The sequence below is a fragment of the Saccostrea echinata genome, unplaced genomic scaffold, assembly GCF_033153115.1.
Source record: "Saccostrea echinata isolate AGI-Se365-2 ecotype Australia unplaced genomic scaffold, CSIRO_AGI_Sech_v1 ptg000052l, whole genome shotgun sequence".
In the NCBI taxonomy this organism is placed as follows: Eukaryota; Metazoa; Mollusca; class Bivalvia; order Ostreida; family Ostreidae; genus Saccostrea; species Saccostrea echinata.
This window is the reverse complement of record NW_026889801.1, coordinates 10731131-10745218: the sequence shown is the minus strand read 5'-3', so window position 1 is coordinate 10745218 and position 14088 is coordinate 10731131. Positions and strand designations below refer to the sequence as shown.

General features: G+C 32.7%; 1 protein-coding gene across 2 annotated transcripts; it reads left to right on the top strand.

The window, feature by feature from the left end:
• Positions 1–3930: 3930 nt before the first annotated feature.
• Positions 3931–11550, top strand: LOC133204178 (mitogen-activated protein kinase kinase kinase 7-interacting protein 3 homolog). 2 transcript variants are annotated; one of them, XM_061339926.1, is made up of 8 exons: positions 3931–4063; positions 5554–5680; positions 5981–7412; positions 7685–7839; positions 8905–9001; positions 9378–9491; positions 9722–9928; positions 11108–11550. In XM_061339926.1, the coding sequence occupies exons 2-8, from the start codon at positions 5579–5581 to the stop codon at positions 11119–11121; spliced, it is 2121 nt and encodes a 706-aa protein (XP_061195910.1). In that variant the 5' UTR covers positions 3931–4063; positions 5554–5578; the 3' UTR covers positions 11122–11550. The 2 variants fall into 2 exon arrangements, with proteins under 2 accessions (XP_061195910.1, XP_061195909.1); XM_061339925.1 differs by lacking the exon at positions 11108–11550 and having other exon boundaries at positions 9722–10681.
• The last annotated feature ends 2538 nt before the right edge of the window (positions 11551–14088 follow it).

The following is a 14088-nucleotide window of genomic DNA, read 5'->3' as shown; positions in this document are numbered from 1 at the left end:
GTTTTCTTTGAGGTCCAGGGTATATCTGTGTCACTAACCTTATAGTTTTCTTTGAGGTCCAGGGTATATCTGTGTCACTAACCATATAGTTTTCTTTGAGGTCCAGGGTATATCTATAATCACTCACCTTATAGTTTTCTTTGAGGTCCAGGGTATATCTATAATCACTCACCTTATAGTTTTCTTTGAGGTCCAGGGTATATCTATAATCACTCACCTTATAGTTTTCTTTGAGGTCCAGGGTATATCTGTGTCACTAACCATATAGTTTTCTTTGAGGTCCAGGGTATATCTGTGTCACTAACCTTATAGTTTTCTTTGAGGTCCAGGGTATATCTGTGTCACTAACCATATAGTTTTCTTTGAGGTCCAGGGTATATCTATAATCACTCACCTTATAGTTTTCTTTGAGGTCCAGGGTATATCTGTGTCACTAACCATATAGTTTTCTTTGAGGTCCAGGGTATATCTACCGGTATATCACTCACCTTATAGTTTTCTTTGAGGTCAAGAGTATATCTATATCACTCACCTTATAGTTTTCTTTGAGGTCCAGGGTATATCTATAATCACTCAACTTATAGTTTTCTTTGAGGTCAAGAGTATATCTATAATCACTCACCTTATAGTTTTCTTTGAGGTCCAGGGTATATCTATATTCAGTTGTTGAATCCTTATTCACAGTTGCAACAACAGCTGAATAAAACAATTATTTCAATCAATCATTGTAACATTAAAATTTAGATACTAGTAGTCAAATGTTTACCATATTAGCCTTGTTATTGGACATCAGTTTACTACATGCGAATCGAATATTCTTTGAACGTTTTCGATTTATATATACATGTATTTAGATATCGACGACGTATTATCAATTAGTAATAGAACTTTACTTCCATTTATATGTCGACTCGATATATCCCAGTGAAATAAAAGATTCCACAGAGTCTGACACATCTGCTTCATGTTTGGATATTTTATTAGAAAAAGACTTTTAATGGTAACCTAACAACAAAGCTCTATGATAAACGTGATGACTTTAATCTTTCAATCGTCAACTTCCCTTACTTATGTAGCAATATACTTTTATCACCTGCATATGGGGTTTTTGTCTCCAAGTTGATTCGATACGCAAGAATATGTTCTACCTATGAACAATTTCTAAAACGAGACAAGCCATTGACAAACAAGTTGATAAAACAAGGATATCAACAGTTTCGTTTGAAGTCATCATTTCGCAAGTTTTATGGTCGATACAATGACCTTGTCAGCAAATACAACCTATCAAATATGCTGACTGGTGTTTTTCATACTAATTGTTAGGTCATTATTTACATACTGAGTTGTCAACGGATTTTTCCGTTTCCCCCGATCATGACAAGGAGCCTACGGCGGGTGTGACCGTGGCCGTGAACGTATAGGCGAGCCTTTTCTTATTAAAGGCGGACCTTATATGTTATCGTATTAGGTCCCCCGGACTTTTAAACAGACGGACCAAATATTATGCGACACCGGTCGGCATGCAGAGGATGCTCACTCCTCCATGGCACCATTAAGTACTATTTATTTTTGCAGACCAATTAATTTCAAGACTGGAAAAATAGCTCACATAAATACAGGAAGCCAGTTTGTAGACTACGTGTATCAGAACATAGACTCTTCATAGAAATAGGCAGATATAACACTATATCTAGAACAGAAAGAATTTTTATGCAAAAAATTGTATGTTTGATCAAATTGAAGATGAAGAACATTTTCTCATTAAATGTAGCATATTTTACAAAAGAAAGGGTGGAACTATCTAACTTAATCCAGTAAAAACCGTAAAAAATTGAGTTGTAAAACAATGAAGTTTAAAGAAGATGTTATTGCTTTTGTTGATGAATATAAATATTTGGGTGTTGTCCTCAAAAAAATAATGGTAAATTGAAATATGCATGCGAGAATTTAGCAGGTAGAGCAAGGAAAGCATATTTTACAATCAAATCAAAATTACCAAGCAATCTTAGTCTCTCAGGAAAGGCTCAGTTTAAGATATATGAATCATGCATTATGCCAATTTTGACTTATGCTTTGGAAATCTGGATAAGTGATTTTAAAAAAGTGATAAAAGACTTTGATAAAACTCCATTCGAAAAAATTCAAAATTTCATCTTGAAAGACATTTAAGGTGTCCATAATAAAGATTCTAATTTAGCAGTTAGAGTAGAGTTTGGTGCACTTCTCATGCATTATTTTCAGAATATATAAATTATTATTTAGATATTATTACAGATTACAGAAAATTGTTTCAGATCGAGAACTCAAACTTGCTTTTGCAACATGCATATTTAGAGGATGAAAAACTTGCAGGAAATGGAAAAACATGTTGGAAAAACTGTATACAAACTATACTTGATGAAGTTATTGGTTCAAATGCTAATACATTATCAATAAATGATCTTGAAAATAATTTGAAAAAGTATTTTGAGAATATAGTTTTTAGGGATATAAGACATATCAAAGAAAAAGGTAATGGCAAATTATCATTCTACAGCCAGTTAATAAGTCAAGGAAATCTAAACAAACTTGAAATTCAACCATATTTAAATTTTTTCATTTCCAAGAATCTTCGCTCTTTTTTTTTTAACTCGATTAAGAATAAGTGCCCACAAATTACAGATAGAGGCTGGCAGATATTGTAACCCAATTATACCAAGAGATGAAAGATATTGTATTAATTGTCAAACTGTTGTTGAAGATGAACATCATTTTTTATTTGTATGTCCATTTTATGAACAACTAAGAAGTGAATTTTGTACACTTTTTAACAATACATGTATATCTTGCGAAATTCTTAATCCAGCAGATGTTAAATCAACAAGAAATATTTGTAACTTCATACGTATTTGCATTTAATATAAGAAAATCTGTGTGACTATATATTTGTTTACTGTATGTATGACTTGCGCCACATGTGGTTTTTGTCAAATTGAATAAATAAAAAAAATAATAATCTCATATCTAAGGTAAAACATTTTACTTAATTTGCCTATAATAAACAAAAATTATCTTGGATATTAAATTGTGAAGATTAGATAAATTTAAACTCTCTTGGTAGATTCTTACAAACGGCATTGGCATAAGTTTCCATAGCAGGCATTTGAACTGTATTATGATGAATTACTAGTATATCATTATAAATTATAATCAATATATCTCCTTTCATATCTTCCTTTGGACCTATCCTTTATGCAACTCTTTCACTCATGTATGTATGTACATATGTATATTGTATTGCATACATGTACATGAACTTAAACGAGTATATGTATGTACCGTGTACTTTTTATTGCCTTCTGATGGGTAAATAAACGAATTGAAGTGAATTGAGTGAACTGTACTTTTTAAATTTAGAATAAATATATATCACAAATGATTTGAATAAATGTACATTTTTTCAAACTACATTTTCTCAGTGGACATTGATATGTAACCCCCCCCTCCCCCCCCCCCCCCCCCCCAAAAAAAAACACCACACACACACACAAAACAAAACAAAACAAAAACAAATCAAAACGAACGAATAATCTCCTATTAATTTTTTACACTTTTAGTATAGCACATTTACTTGTATTGGAGAATGTTAAGATATTAGGTCGACAATATTTGGGTCCTAACCACTCGGGTCTGACGAATATATGGGACATAACCACCTGTCGCCGTCTAATCTTTATATTTACTTTTAACAAAATTACCTATGCTTTATACTCTACCATTTGATTTTTCCTTTTTAAATAATATTTTCTACAATTTTTAATTATCAATAGTTATCATTTTATGATATACATAGAATGAGAAACTTTAGAATGTCTTATAGGGTGTCATGGGGCAAAAAGCTTCACCATTTCACCGGAATAAGCGAAGATGGTGTTTAATGCGCAGGCGCCTGTGTCCGCCATTACAGCAAATATTTCAGAATAGGAAGTTGGAACGTTGCAAAAATACCCGATATTTTGTCATGGTTTTGTTCTCGTCTTATGATATACACTAAATCAGAGGGCAACATGTTTTTATTATTTCGGTAGGTAAAAGTAAAAATTATTTTGTGCAGGTGAAAGGCCAAATTTGCAATGTCAAACTTGTTATTTTTCACTGTCTCGACAAAAAAAAATAACAAATGCTAGACAGCTGATGCAAGCAAAGTTACTGTGACAAACGAGATGCCATACTTTGATGTATAGTAATCCCTGTGTTCGACTACTTTCTGATATTTTTTTATTTCCTTGTGAACTGACGTCGCTCTCTTGACCTCATTTGTCAAAACAAAATACGGAACTTCTGTGTCCATTTTTGGGAGGTTATATTGACAAATATGATGTTTAGTGTTTGATCTATCACTGACAACATAATTTTTAGATCATTGCTCTTTGTTTTTTATTTAAATGCAATTAAGCCTCGTGTATAGTGCTTTTTATAATAGTAGACACGATTATGTAAAAAGGGTGTTGCATTGAGTTACACCTGTGTTTGTGCAAACACCCACGTCTTCTTAATTGTGTTAAGTAATGTAGTATCATATCTCATAGCCTCCTTGTGTTTGAAGGTGTTCCTCTGTAACAGGTACTTGATATTTGTTATCAATGCATTGTAACAGTAAAATTCTCATGTTTAATAGTAGGACACTACCTGAGTTTTACTATTGTTGTCAAACATAGATATGACTCACTCATGTGTAAATCAACTTCATTCATAAGCATTACTATTAGGGTCGCAGGAGGACTATATTGATTTAAATTATTTGTCATGGAAGTGACTCATTATGGAGACTAAATGGTTTTGAATTAACAGTTTGGTGAGAAACTTGTGCTAATTGTGCTTCTTGTGATCGTAAGTTCAGTAGGTTATTTTATTTGAAGTGACTGAAGTTGGTGATAAAAATGTCTGTTAATTCGTATTGTATTCTGTTGTGTTTTCATAAGAAGGGTGTGACACCTCTTTAAATTGATGTTGTTGCATTCATTTTTTTATCCCAAAATTATTAAAAAAAAAAAGGGGGGGGGGTAACTTGGGAGTCATATATATTCTTATGCCACATTTTATTAATTGTAAAAATAAATTATCATTCTGATCAAAGTTTAAAAGTATCCTCCAATGCACAACGTAATAATCTGAAGTGTCCAGACCATTTAGTTGGGATAACATAATCAAACAATCCGCATTTTAAGTTATCATCCTTAATTTTATAAAAACCAAACACTCAAGTTCTAAATTTATTTGAAAACATCTTTTCTGAGATCTGCAAAAGATGGTTATGGCTTCACAATTCATAAAGCAAAAATCTTCAGAGTTAGACATGTTAGCATCGTTATAGTACTCTTTATTTAGGGGAATACATTGAACATGTATTATGTGATAGCTCAAGGTATTTATAACGTATGCACATTAAAAACATGTGATTAAATTTCATTGAATTTCAGTTCAAATATATTTTGCATGTGCTGTTTTTGTTTGAATTTATCAGAAATTGGAGATAAAGAATGAAGTACAGTTAAATATTTTTGTGTTTTTAAGATGTGACAGATGCCTGCTCTGAAGAATGGCAACTGTTGAACCTAACATCAACGTGACGTTATTCCAAGAACTGAAAAAGAAGTATCCCGAAATTCCCGATTATGTTGTCACAAGTAAAATGCAGCAGGTAAGATTTTAGTTGAATTATTCTATTAAGATGTTTGAATTGTTTATGCATTGTATACATGTCTGAAAAAGGAAAGCCCTGTGTGTGACCCATGGTGGTGCACCTCAGAGTCTTCATCAATAAAATGATTTTAAACAAATTGAACTTAGTATTGTAAAGTTCATTAGCATGATAGGTGGAAATTTCACATTTTGATGTTTCAAATTATGGTGAATATAGCAAAGAAGTATATATTCAAAGCAAGTATATAAGGATAATTAATTTTTTTTCCCCCTACAAATATGATACACTACATTTCAGCATAAAAATGACAGAGCCAAATGCATAGAAGTCCTGGATGGTGAAAATGACAATTATCTATTTGGACCAACTCCTCCAACTCACACATCTTATCAAGAGATTCAGTTAACTCCAGCTTCTGAAGGCCGCAAGAGAAGCGATTCGGGATCTAGTGGTGTTAGCAGCACAAGCACATGCAGCATGTCTAGTTCTTCATCAGTTCCCTATACTAACCCCAATGGAGGCAAAAGTTACCAGGGTTACTCCAGTGAAGCTTCAAGGCCTCAGTCTTTCCAGACAGGGAACTTTGATCAGTATGTACATGTACAACCATATAGGAGTATTCCCCATATTCCATGTGAAGATGGTGGGCGTGTGCCTATGGGATATAATTACCCTCAAGTGCAAAATCCACCAACTTCAAGTCCATCTCCTCTGAGGCAGATTCAGATACACCACCAAGGTCCATCTGTAATTTCGCGGCCTACGCCAACTCAGATTGAAATTCAGATAAGTCCTCGAGTTGGACAGCAAGACCAGTATAGACATAATGTGATTGGTTATCAAAGACAGCAAAACTCTTATGGTAACCACACGATGGGTAGAACGAATACAGGAAATATTAATAATTATAGTGCAACTGGATTCAACAGTTTAGATCGCCAAAACCTAAAAACTCGTCGACCAGTGCCCCCTGTGCCAACTTCCCATAATGACTCTCATGGTGCAGCACTTCAGTTTGCACCCCCTTCAAAGCAGATCATTAACTCGCCAACAAACCCCCAACAGGAAAAACACTCATCGCAAAAGACAATTTTCTTGCAGCCTGCGCCATCTACGCCAGATCGAACACAACATACAATGGGAGACTACGGTATGCATCAATCTCAGAGTGACTCGAATTTGCCCCCTACTTATCCTCCCATATCCCAACCGGATTCAGTCTCAGGGGGTCATAGTAATCCCACTATCCCCCATCGATCTCCCTTATCAGTTAATGTGTTTGATACAGAAGTGAATAACCCTGGCTCACCACATTACAATCGTTATTTGCCATCAGACAGTGTGCCTCACATAAATGGCCAACAATATCTTAATATCAAATATGGAGATCCTGTCTTAAATATAGGTGGTGCAGTCAATCCCCCTTCTTATCAAGTGTATCAAGTGAGTGGTGGTGCTAGTGATTCAGATCAAATGTTCGGACATCCATATGTCATGAATCCCGGAAACCGGTGTGTGATTCCAGGGCATCCCCATGTGTATGTAAGGACTCCAAGCTCGGATAGTGATCGTAGGTCAAATCCTACACCCCCTATAGAGGAAAGACACTTAGCAAATCCTCATGTGATGTTTCCTCCTGTAAGTATAGGAGCTGTCACAGAGCCCACTCGAGTGGACAGGTCGGTACCTCAATCAGCAGGGGGACAGGAGGAGGCTGATTATACTAGAGGTAGGATATGAAATTTATCCTTTATTTTTCATTTTGAGATGTTGTAAGCTAGCCATATCTTTTTGCATGTACATACACATTTGTAAGTTGCAATCCTTATTCCAAAGAAAAGATATGTGTCTGACAAAGGAATTATAACCAATGACCAGACTAAAACTTGTCTTATCATAGACCTTGTAAATCATAGATGTTGATCATATTGAATCTTTTTTGCACCGAGTTTACTGTTCTGGTATTCTGAATGATTTCCTTGTTCCATGGTGTTTTTCCAGCACTTTTGAAATTTCAAAGAGAAAAGATGGAAAATCTAAAGCAAGACTTGGAATCCGAACTTCGCAAACTGATAAAAACAAGGTCAGAGGTCAAACAGATGGAGAAAAACATGTTGGAGAGGAAGAAGAATAAGAGTTACTATAATCAGCAACCTGTAGGTTCTCATGTACTCATCTGCTCTAACATAACAAAGAGAATATGTACTATTATCATATGGACTTTCTTTTAACTTTTGCTGCGTTCTGAATAATATGCTCGTATGTTTCTGTTAATTTTTCTTTAAAAACGTGGAATTCCTGCAAGAAATACTGTTTTAAAGAGAGATTATAAGTTTCTATGTTATTCACAACTTTTAGCTGTTATTTTGCAGTTTTAAGCAGGACTGAGTAATAAATATGTATATACAGGGTGTCCCAAAATATATGATACCATTTGAAATACCTGCCTTAAACACATCCCATGGCAAATTTCTTTGATATATATGTCTCTAAAAATATTTGAGTAGGTACAATTTTTTTAGCAACAAAATATTCCAAAAAAAATCTCACATTTATGAAATTGCAACGTAACAAATTTACATCTAGCTTTTGCAAAAAACTGCAATTTTAATCAAAATGGATTATCAAAAGAGCTAGTTACCCTCATTTTGAAACTGTAATTATCAATCCTAGTCTTAGGTTACTGATGCTAAACCCAAACCAGAATTCTTAACATAATAATATAAAAGGTTTACCTCTGATGAAAATCCAGGAGTTATTACCGAGACAGGCATTGTTGTCTCAAGTTAACGAACTTTGTGCAATGTCTAGACATTATCATTATACAGATAGAACGTCATTTAGAGGGCATCCTTTAAAAACCATAGCATTTTTCAAAGTGAACTTTTGTTCTTTTCTTTCTAATGACTGTCAGATTATGTGAATAAAATTGGACAGTATATGCAATGTTCATAATGCATTTGTCATGTTTGTTGTAATTCATTATTCATTACATGAGGTTTTACAGAATCTTGAAATGGTATCATATATTCTTGGACCTGTTATTCCTGTATATTAATGTATGAATTTTACAGCACATGGTATTATTACAAATATCTTTCAATTACCATGTGATTACAAATATCTTTCAATAATTAATAACTTCCAAAAATACATGGAAATACATGTATATCTGCTGTAAAAAAGAGTCTTAAAACTTTTTTTTTGGTTGCTAATTTTAGCTTGAAGATGTGACTCGATTGAGGGAGATAAATCGGCGTCTACAGGCGGACATTCAAGTGATGACCAGGGAGATTGACATGTATAACAATGGACAAAGTAAGATCATGTTTATTTGATAAAAAGATCTGTTTGCATGTAATACAACTACAAGGCTGCTGAGTTTTTTAAAATATGACCTTGACCTTCTGTGATTAGTACTGATAGCACATGTATAAGAACATATGACTCACACTGGGAAAAGACCAAGTAGTCATGTTCTAAAAATAGTATTGACTAAGAGAATGATAATACAGACATATTCTGATGTTAATAATCAAACCTGATACGATCAGGTGCTCATGTATTTTGATATTAAGCTTTGGGGAAATACAAGCTTAAAAATTATTAGTCTTCATCTTGGAAGGAATAACTTCTTTATTGTAAATTTCTGCTGAAAAGCAGAGAACATTAATCACTGTTTTTGATATTTTAGCTCCACTTGGTGTTTTAGACCCGTTAGAACAACAGAACTTTTATAACAATATGAATACTGGTCCCCAGGGATCCATTTATTCCAGACCTCCCCCTCAGACCCCTTCACGAGAAAGTAAGTAACCCCGATTATTTGCAACCATAATTTTTCAATTTTAAATGGATATTTTGTTGACATTGCTTAGATTTGATTCCTATTTCTTTAGAAAAGTTTGATTGCTTTATATTGGGGGATTTTTTTTTTTTTTGGTGGAGAATACATGTTAATGACACCACAATAAATGACTCTAAAATGTTCCTTATATTATTTATTTTATAGCAAAAACTTGTCATTGACTCTTTCAGCACCACCTCCTATTCCTCCTCGGACGCCGATCACCACGCCAACCACTGCCTTGATACCGCCAGCGCCACCACCCCAGCCCCAGCAGGACTCGGATGGTGACGGTGAACCCTGGAATTGCTCAGCCTGTACTTTTCTTAACCATCCAGCTCTGAATAAGTGTGAATGTTGTGAAATGCCCAGAATGAACACCTCTCCTCCTACTACAGGTACTGTTCGCCATGTTTGTACATCTGAATTATGCTATTGTCACAATAGATGAGGGTGTAACCTGTGACCTTTGACCTTTTGATTATTCAATCATCTCACCAAGGGAGATGATCGAGGAATTTCATTATTAAACTATCAACTTGAATATGCAAGTAGCCGAGTAATTTTGTTCCAAATGTTTTTTTTTTTCTGTTAGTGTTCTCCTTTTTGGGGAAGTATTTTTATGATACTAGTATTTTATTTCAAGTTTTATAACCATATTATTATGGAATTAAAATTCCTGCTATTTTGTCTCGGTAAGGTGATTCATTAATGAAAATTATTCCTTGTAAGGTTTTCAATGAAAAAAAAATTTGCAATTGTTAGGGCCTTCAAAAGGAAACATTGCATTATATTTATATACTTATATGACAAAAAGGTTCTTTGTTTAGTATGTTTGACAGATGTTAATGTAATTTATTTGAAATAAAGATTTATTTCCCATAATCATAGGTAATACTTGAATGCACCGTTCACTAGGACTTTTTTTAAAAAAAAAGTTTGTAAGTGAATGTTGCAGTATATTTAAGAAGACGATAAAAATTTTGAGAATGTTTTTCTACACTGTGATATGATAGCTACCTATGGATAATAGTTTTCCTGAAATCTGGCGTACCTTGTTATACAATTCAATGCAGATAATCCTGTACAGTTTTTCTGAATTTGTGTACATAAATTTCATAGTTTGAATAAAATCTAATCAAACTGGACAATGTTTTTTTTTACTAATTTTTATGAAATAAGAATAATAGATTCTTTGAAATTTAAGAAATTTTAAGCATGGCTTTGTCTATATGTTAAAATAGACTTTCCAACAACTTTTTTTTTTTGCATGTATAGAAGGTGCACAGTAGAATGGCTTTCAGTTCTTAGGTACACATTTAAGAACTAACATACATTGTAGTAGCACAATTTTTATTTTGCATGGTGTCAGATTTAAAGCTATCTTTATTTCCTGTGTAGGAATATAGATTTTCCAACAATTTAATTTCTCAACAGTGTTGTAGAAAAATGAATTTCGTTCATAGGGAATCAGTATGGATGAAGTAAGGGAATTTTCAGAGCACAGTAACTAGCGTAATTTTTTTTTAAATTATTGCATGCTTGTTTATTTCTATCCTTTGCTTGGTTCTTTCCAGGGTCACCTTCCTGAATGAAATGAACGTGTTGAGTAAACTTGACACGTTAAAAAGTGACCTCTTTTGCAAGATCCAACCCTTTAACGGAGGACGATTTTCCTTGAAGAAATCAAGTGATTTTTGTGCTTTCTCTGAATAGGCTAATTTTCAGTTTGTGTTTGATTTAATTTAAAAATTGTTAGGTTTTACAGATGATTTATACATGAATGAATAAGTTTTAAGAATAAAGGGGGATTATGTTTAAAATGTACTGAGAGTACTTAAGATTTTAACATGTATTATTGTATGGAATTTAGTTGAAAAACAACTTACCTTGCCGTTTTATTCTGCAGTTACTGTCTTTGTATGTTACATCAGGATTCGTGTTTTAATTTTCTGTTATCTTTTTTTTGTGTGTGTCAGACATAATAGTTATTTTATTAGCCTTTTTTTCCTTTCTTACTTAAGCAGCTTATTACAGAAGGCTTATATAATAATTGAAATAATTTTGAATCAAAATGATTAAGTTATGTTTTTGATTATAAATTTTACAAATGGAAACTACAGAGTTAACACTTTATCTCCCCTCCCCCATCTTTTAAATTCCCATTTTCTTATTTTTCACCGTTAAAATTAGGGATTTCAAAAGGCAAAGTTAAGTAATCTTACTTTCTTAAAACTTTTTTTTAAAAAAATTTAAAGTAGATGTACTATAAATGTACCTTTTTCCGTGAGGTCATAGTTTCGCAGAATCACATTTTCTGTTAAATCCGCGGGTAGTAAATTAGATGGATTTCTGAGATTGCCATTGCGTGTTTTAACTGCTTTTTAAGTATGCTTTGACAATTTTTTTTGCAGAAAATATGTGACTTGGAAAAAAGGATGTCTACAGTATATTTTAAAGTCTAGAATATTTTGACATCAAATGTCTTTTTATGAATTCAAAACAAAAAGCTGAAACATTTTTAAAAATAAGCCTGTAGTTAATCCAAGTCTGAATAATCTGTTCTTTAAACATCTGAATCATGCAAAAAATAGGTCACTCTATTTAGCTGTTTAGTTATTTTCAGTGTATTTCACAGATGCTGGATCTGGCCACTGACAATGTCCCCATTTTCATATTCCCCCTTCCCCCCTCAAAAAAAAAAAAAAACAATTTAACATGCTTTTTTTTTCATTTTCATTTCAATGTATTCGGAAATCCTTAATATTCCATATATAGATATCTCCTGGATATTTCTCAAATTTGTTTTGTTTTTTAGGATGCTTTGAAATCATTAAGGTCACAAGTAAAGGTCATGTTAATTGAGTGATAACTGCAAGATAAATAGTGAATGAATACATTTGATTAAATAAAAAAAATTCTTATCCTGCTAGCCTTTAGGTTAAATGAAATGAGGTTTTGTTCATGGAAAGGGGTTAGGAACATCTTTGTTTCGATTTGTTTCTAACTAGAAGTACATGTACCTGATAATCATTTTACTACAAGACAGCTCACTGGTTGGGTTAAAGTTCTAAGAATAGGCAGGATATTTATGTATTTTTATTTTCCTTATTCTTGTGACTGGCAAATTATGTTTGCTATTTTACATGTATATTTTCTCTTGGTTGTGCTTAATTTCAAAGTAGAAATAACTTAATACTGCAGTGTATCTGACAGCATTCATTATGATTTGCATTTATATCCTATTTGCACAGTACATGCATGTTTACTGGTCTAGAGATCTTAAGATGCACGACTTATTTTTCTTTCTGTACAACAAACCGCGATGTTATTTATGCTTAGTTTCTTTATTAAGTTCTCTCTGTTTTGTTTAGCAGTACAACTTGCAATCATGAAAGACAGGGAAAGAAAAATTCAATGTATATCACATGTGATGATTTAGCAGCTCAGAAATACACATGAACAGTTAAACTTTGGTTTCACAAACATTGATATCTCAAGCTCGAATATCATGGTTATGTCACAGCGAGTGGGATGTCTCGACCACTTTTACATGTATTTTAACTTCAATATTTTGAATCTGATTTCTTAGCCCCATTGAGTTCGAGATAACAAGGTTTGACTGTACTTGTTAAGTGAAAGATGCGACGTCTATAAAATGTTCATTCAAAACTCCCAGTCTAGTCAGAGATGAAGAAACTTCTGAATCGTATTCTGTTCATAAAATCTGTGTGCAAAAATATTGTTTGCATTTCATACTGAACTTCACTAAGAATCTATACAAGTACATAATATCACTCATTCATGCATTAATGCTTGATCTTTTTACCAGTTGCTAGTAGATGTATTTCGTGATAAACTTTTCCCCTTTTTGAAATTTCGAAGGAAAAAGATACAAAAAAAAAGTTTTTTTTTTTTTAAGGATATACTGTATGTGTTTAGAATGAATGAAATTCAAGTTGTTGCTAGATTCAGTTGTGCAAATATAAGGTATGATGTATCGAGATACATGCATGAATTGTAATAACTGCTTGGTATATGATTTTAATGACAAAGCAGTGTAAGATGTACTGCACAATAATATATTGTTGTTCACATTTCATATATAATATATATGAAAAATAATGAATAAATAAAAATTGTTACAATTTAAAATACCGAGTTCAGTTTATGTTTGTCAAAAAAGCAAAAAAAAAGATATTTATATAGGTAGAGGTGTTTCAATTTTACAGATATCTGATGTAATGGACATTAAGCATATTTAAGTTTGAAAATGTTTACTGTTATAAATCACATTTTATTTGCAAGAACTTATTTATACTCATGCAAGACTGTAGAAATGTTTATAGAAACAATTCTTATTGACGATCTGTCATTTCTCTTATATTGAATACACATATTTATAAATAGACTTAAAATTTTAGGTAGCTGTGGTTCATAACATTTTCTTCTGAAAGTTTTCAGCCTTTTTAATACAGTAAAACTCTCCCCACAATTCAGTTGACATACATTTTTTTCAAATTTAATGGTTTCCTCAAACCAGGGCTTCTTACTAAAA

Bases quoted from the DNA above. Each gene is read 5' to 3' on its own strand.
- LOC133204178 (XM_061339925.1), top strand. From the start codon at position 5,579: ATGGCAACTGTTGAACCTAACATCAACGTGACGTTATTCCAAGAACTG. The intron at 5,681-5,980 runs GTAAGATTTTAG...ACTACATTTCAG, and splicing joins TCACAAGTAAAATGCAGCAG to CATAAAAATGACAGAGCCAA. The intron at 7,413-7,684 runs GTAGGATATGAA...GTGTTTTTCCAG, and splicing joins GGAGGCTGATTATACTAGAG to CACTTTTGAAATTTCAAAGA.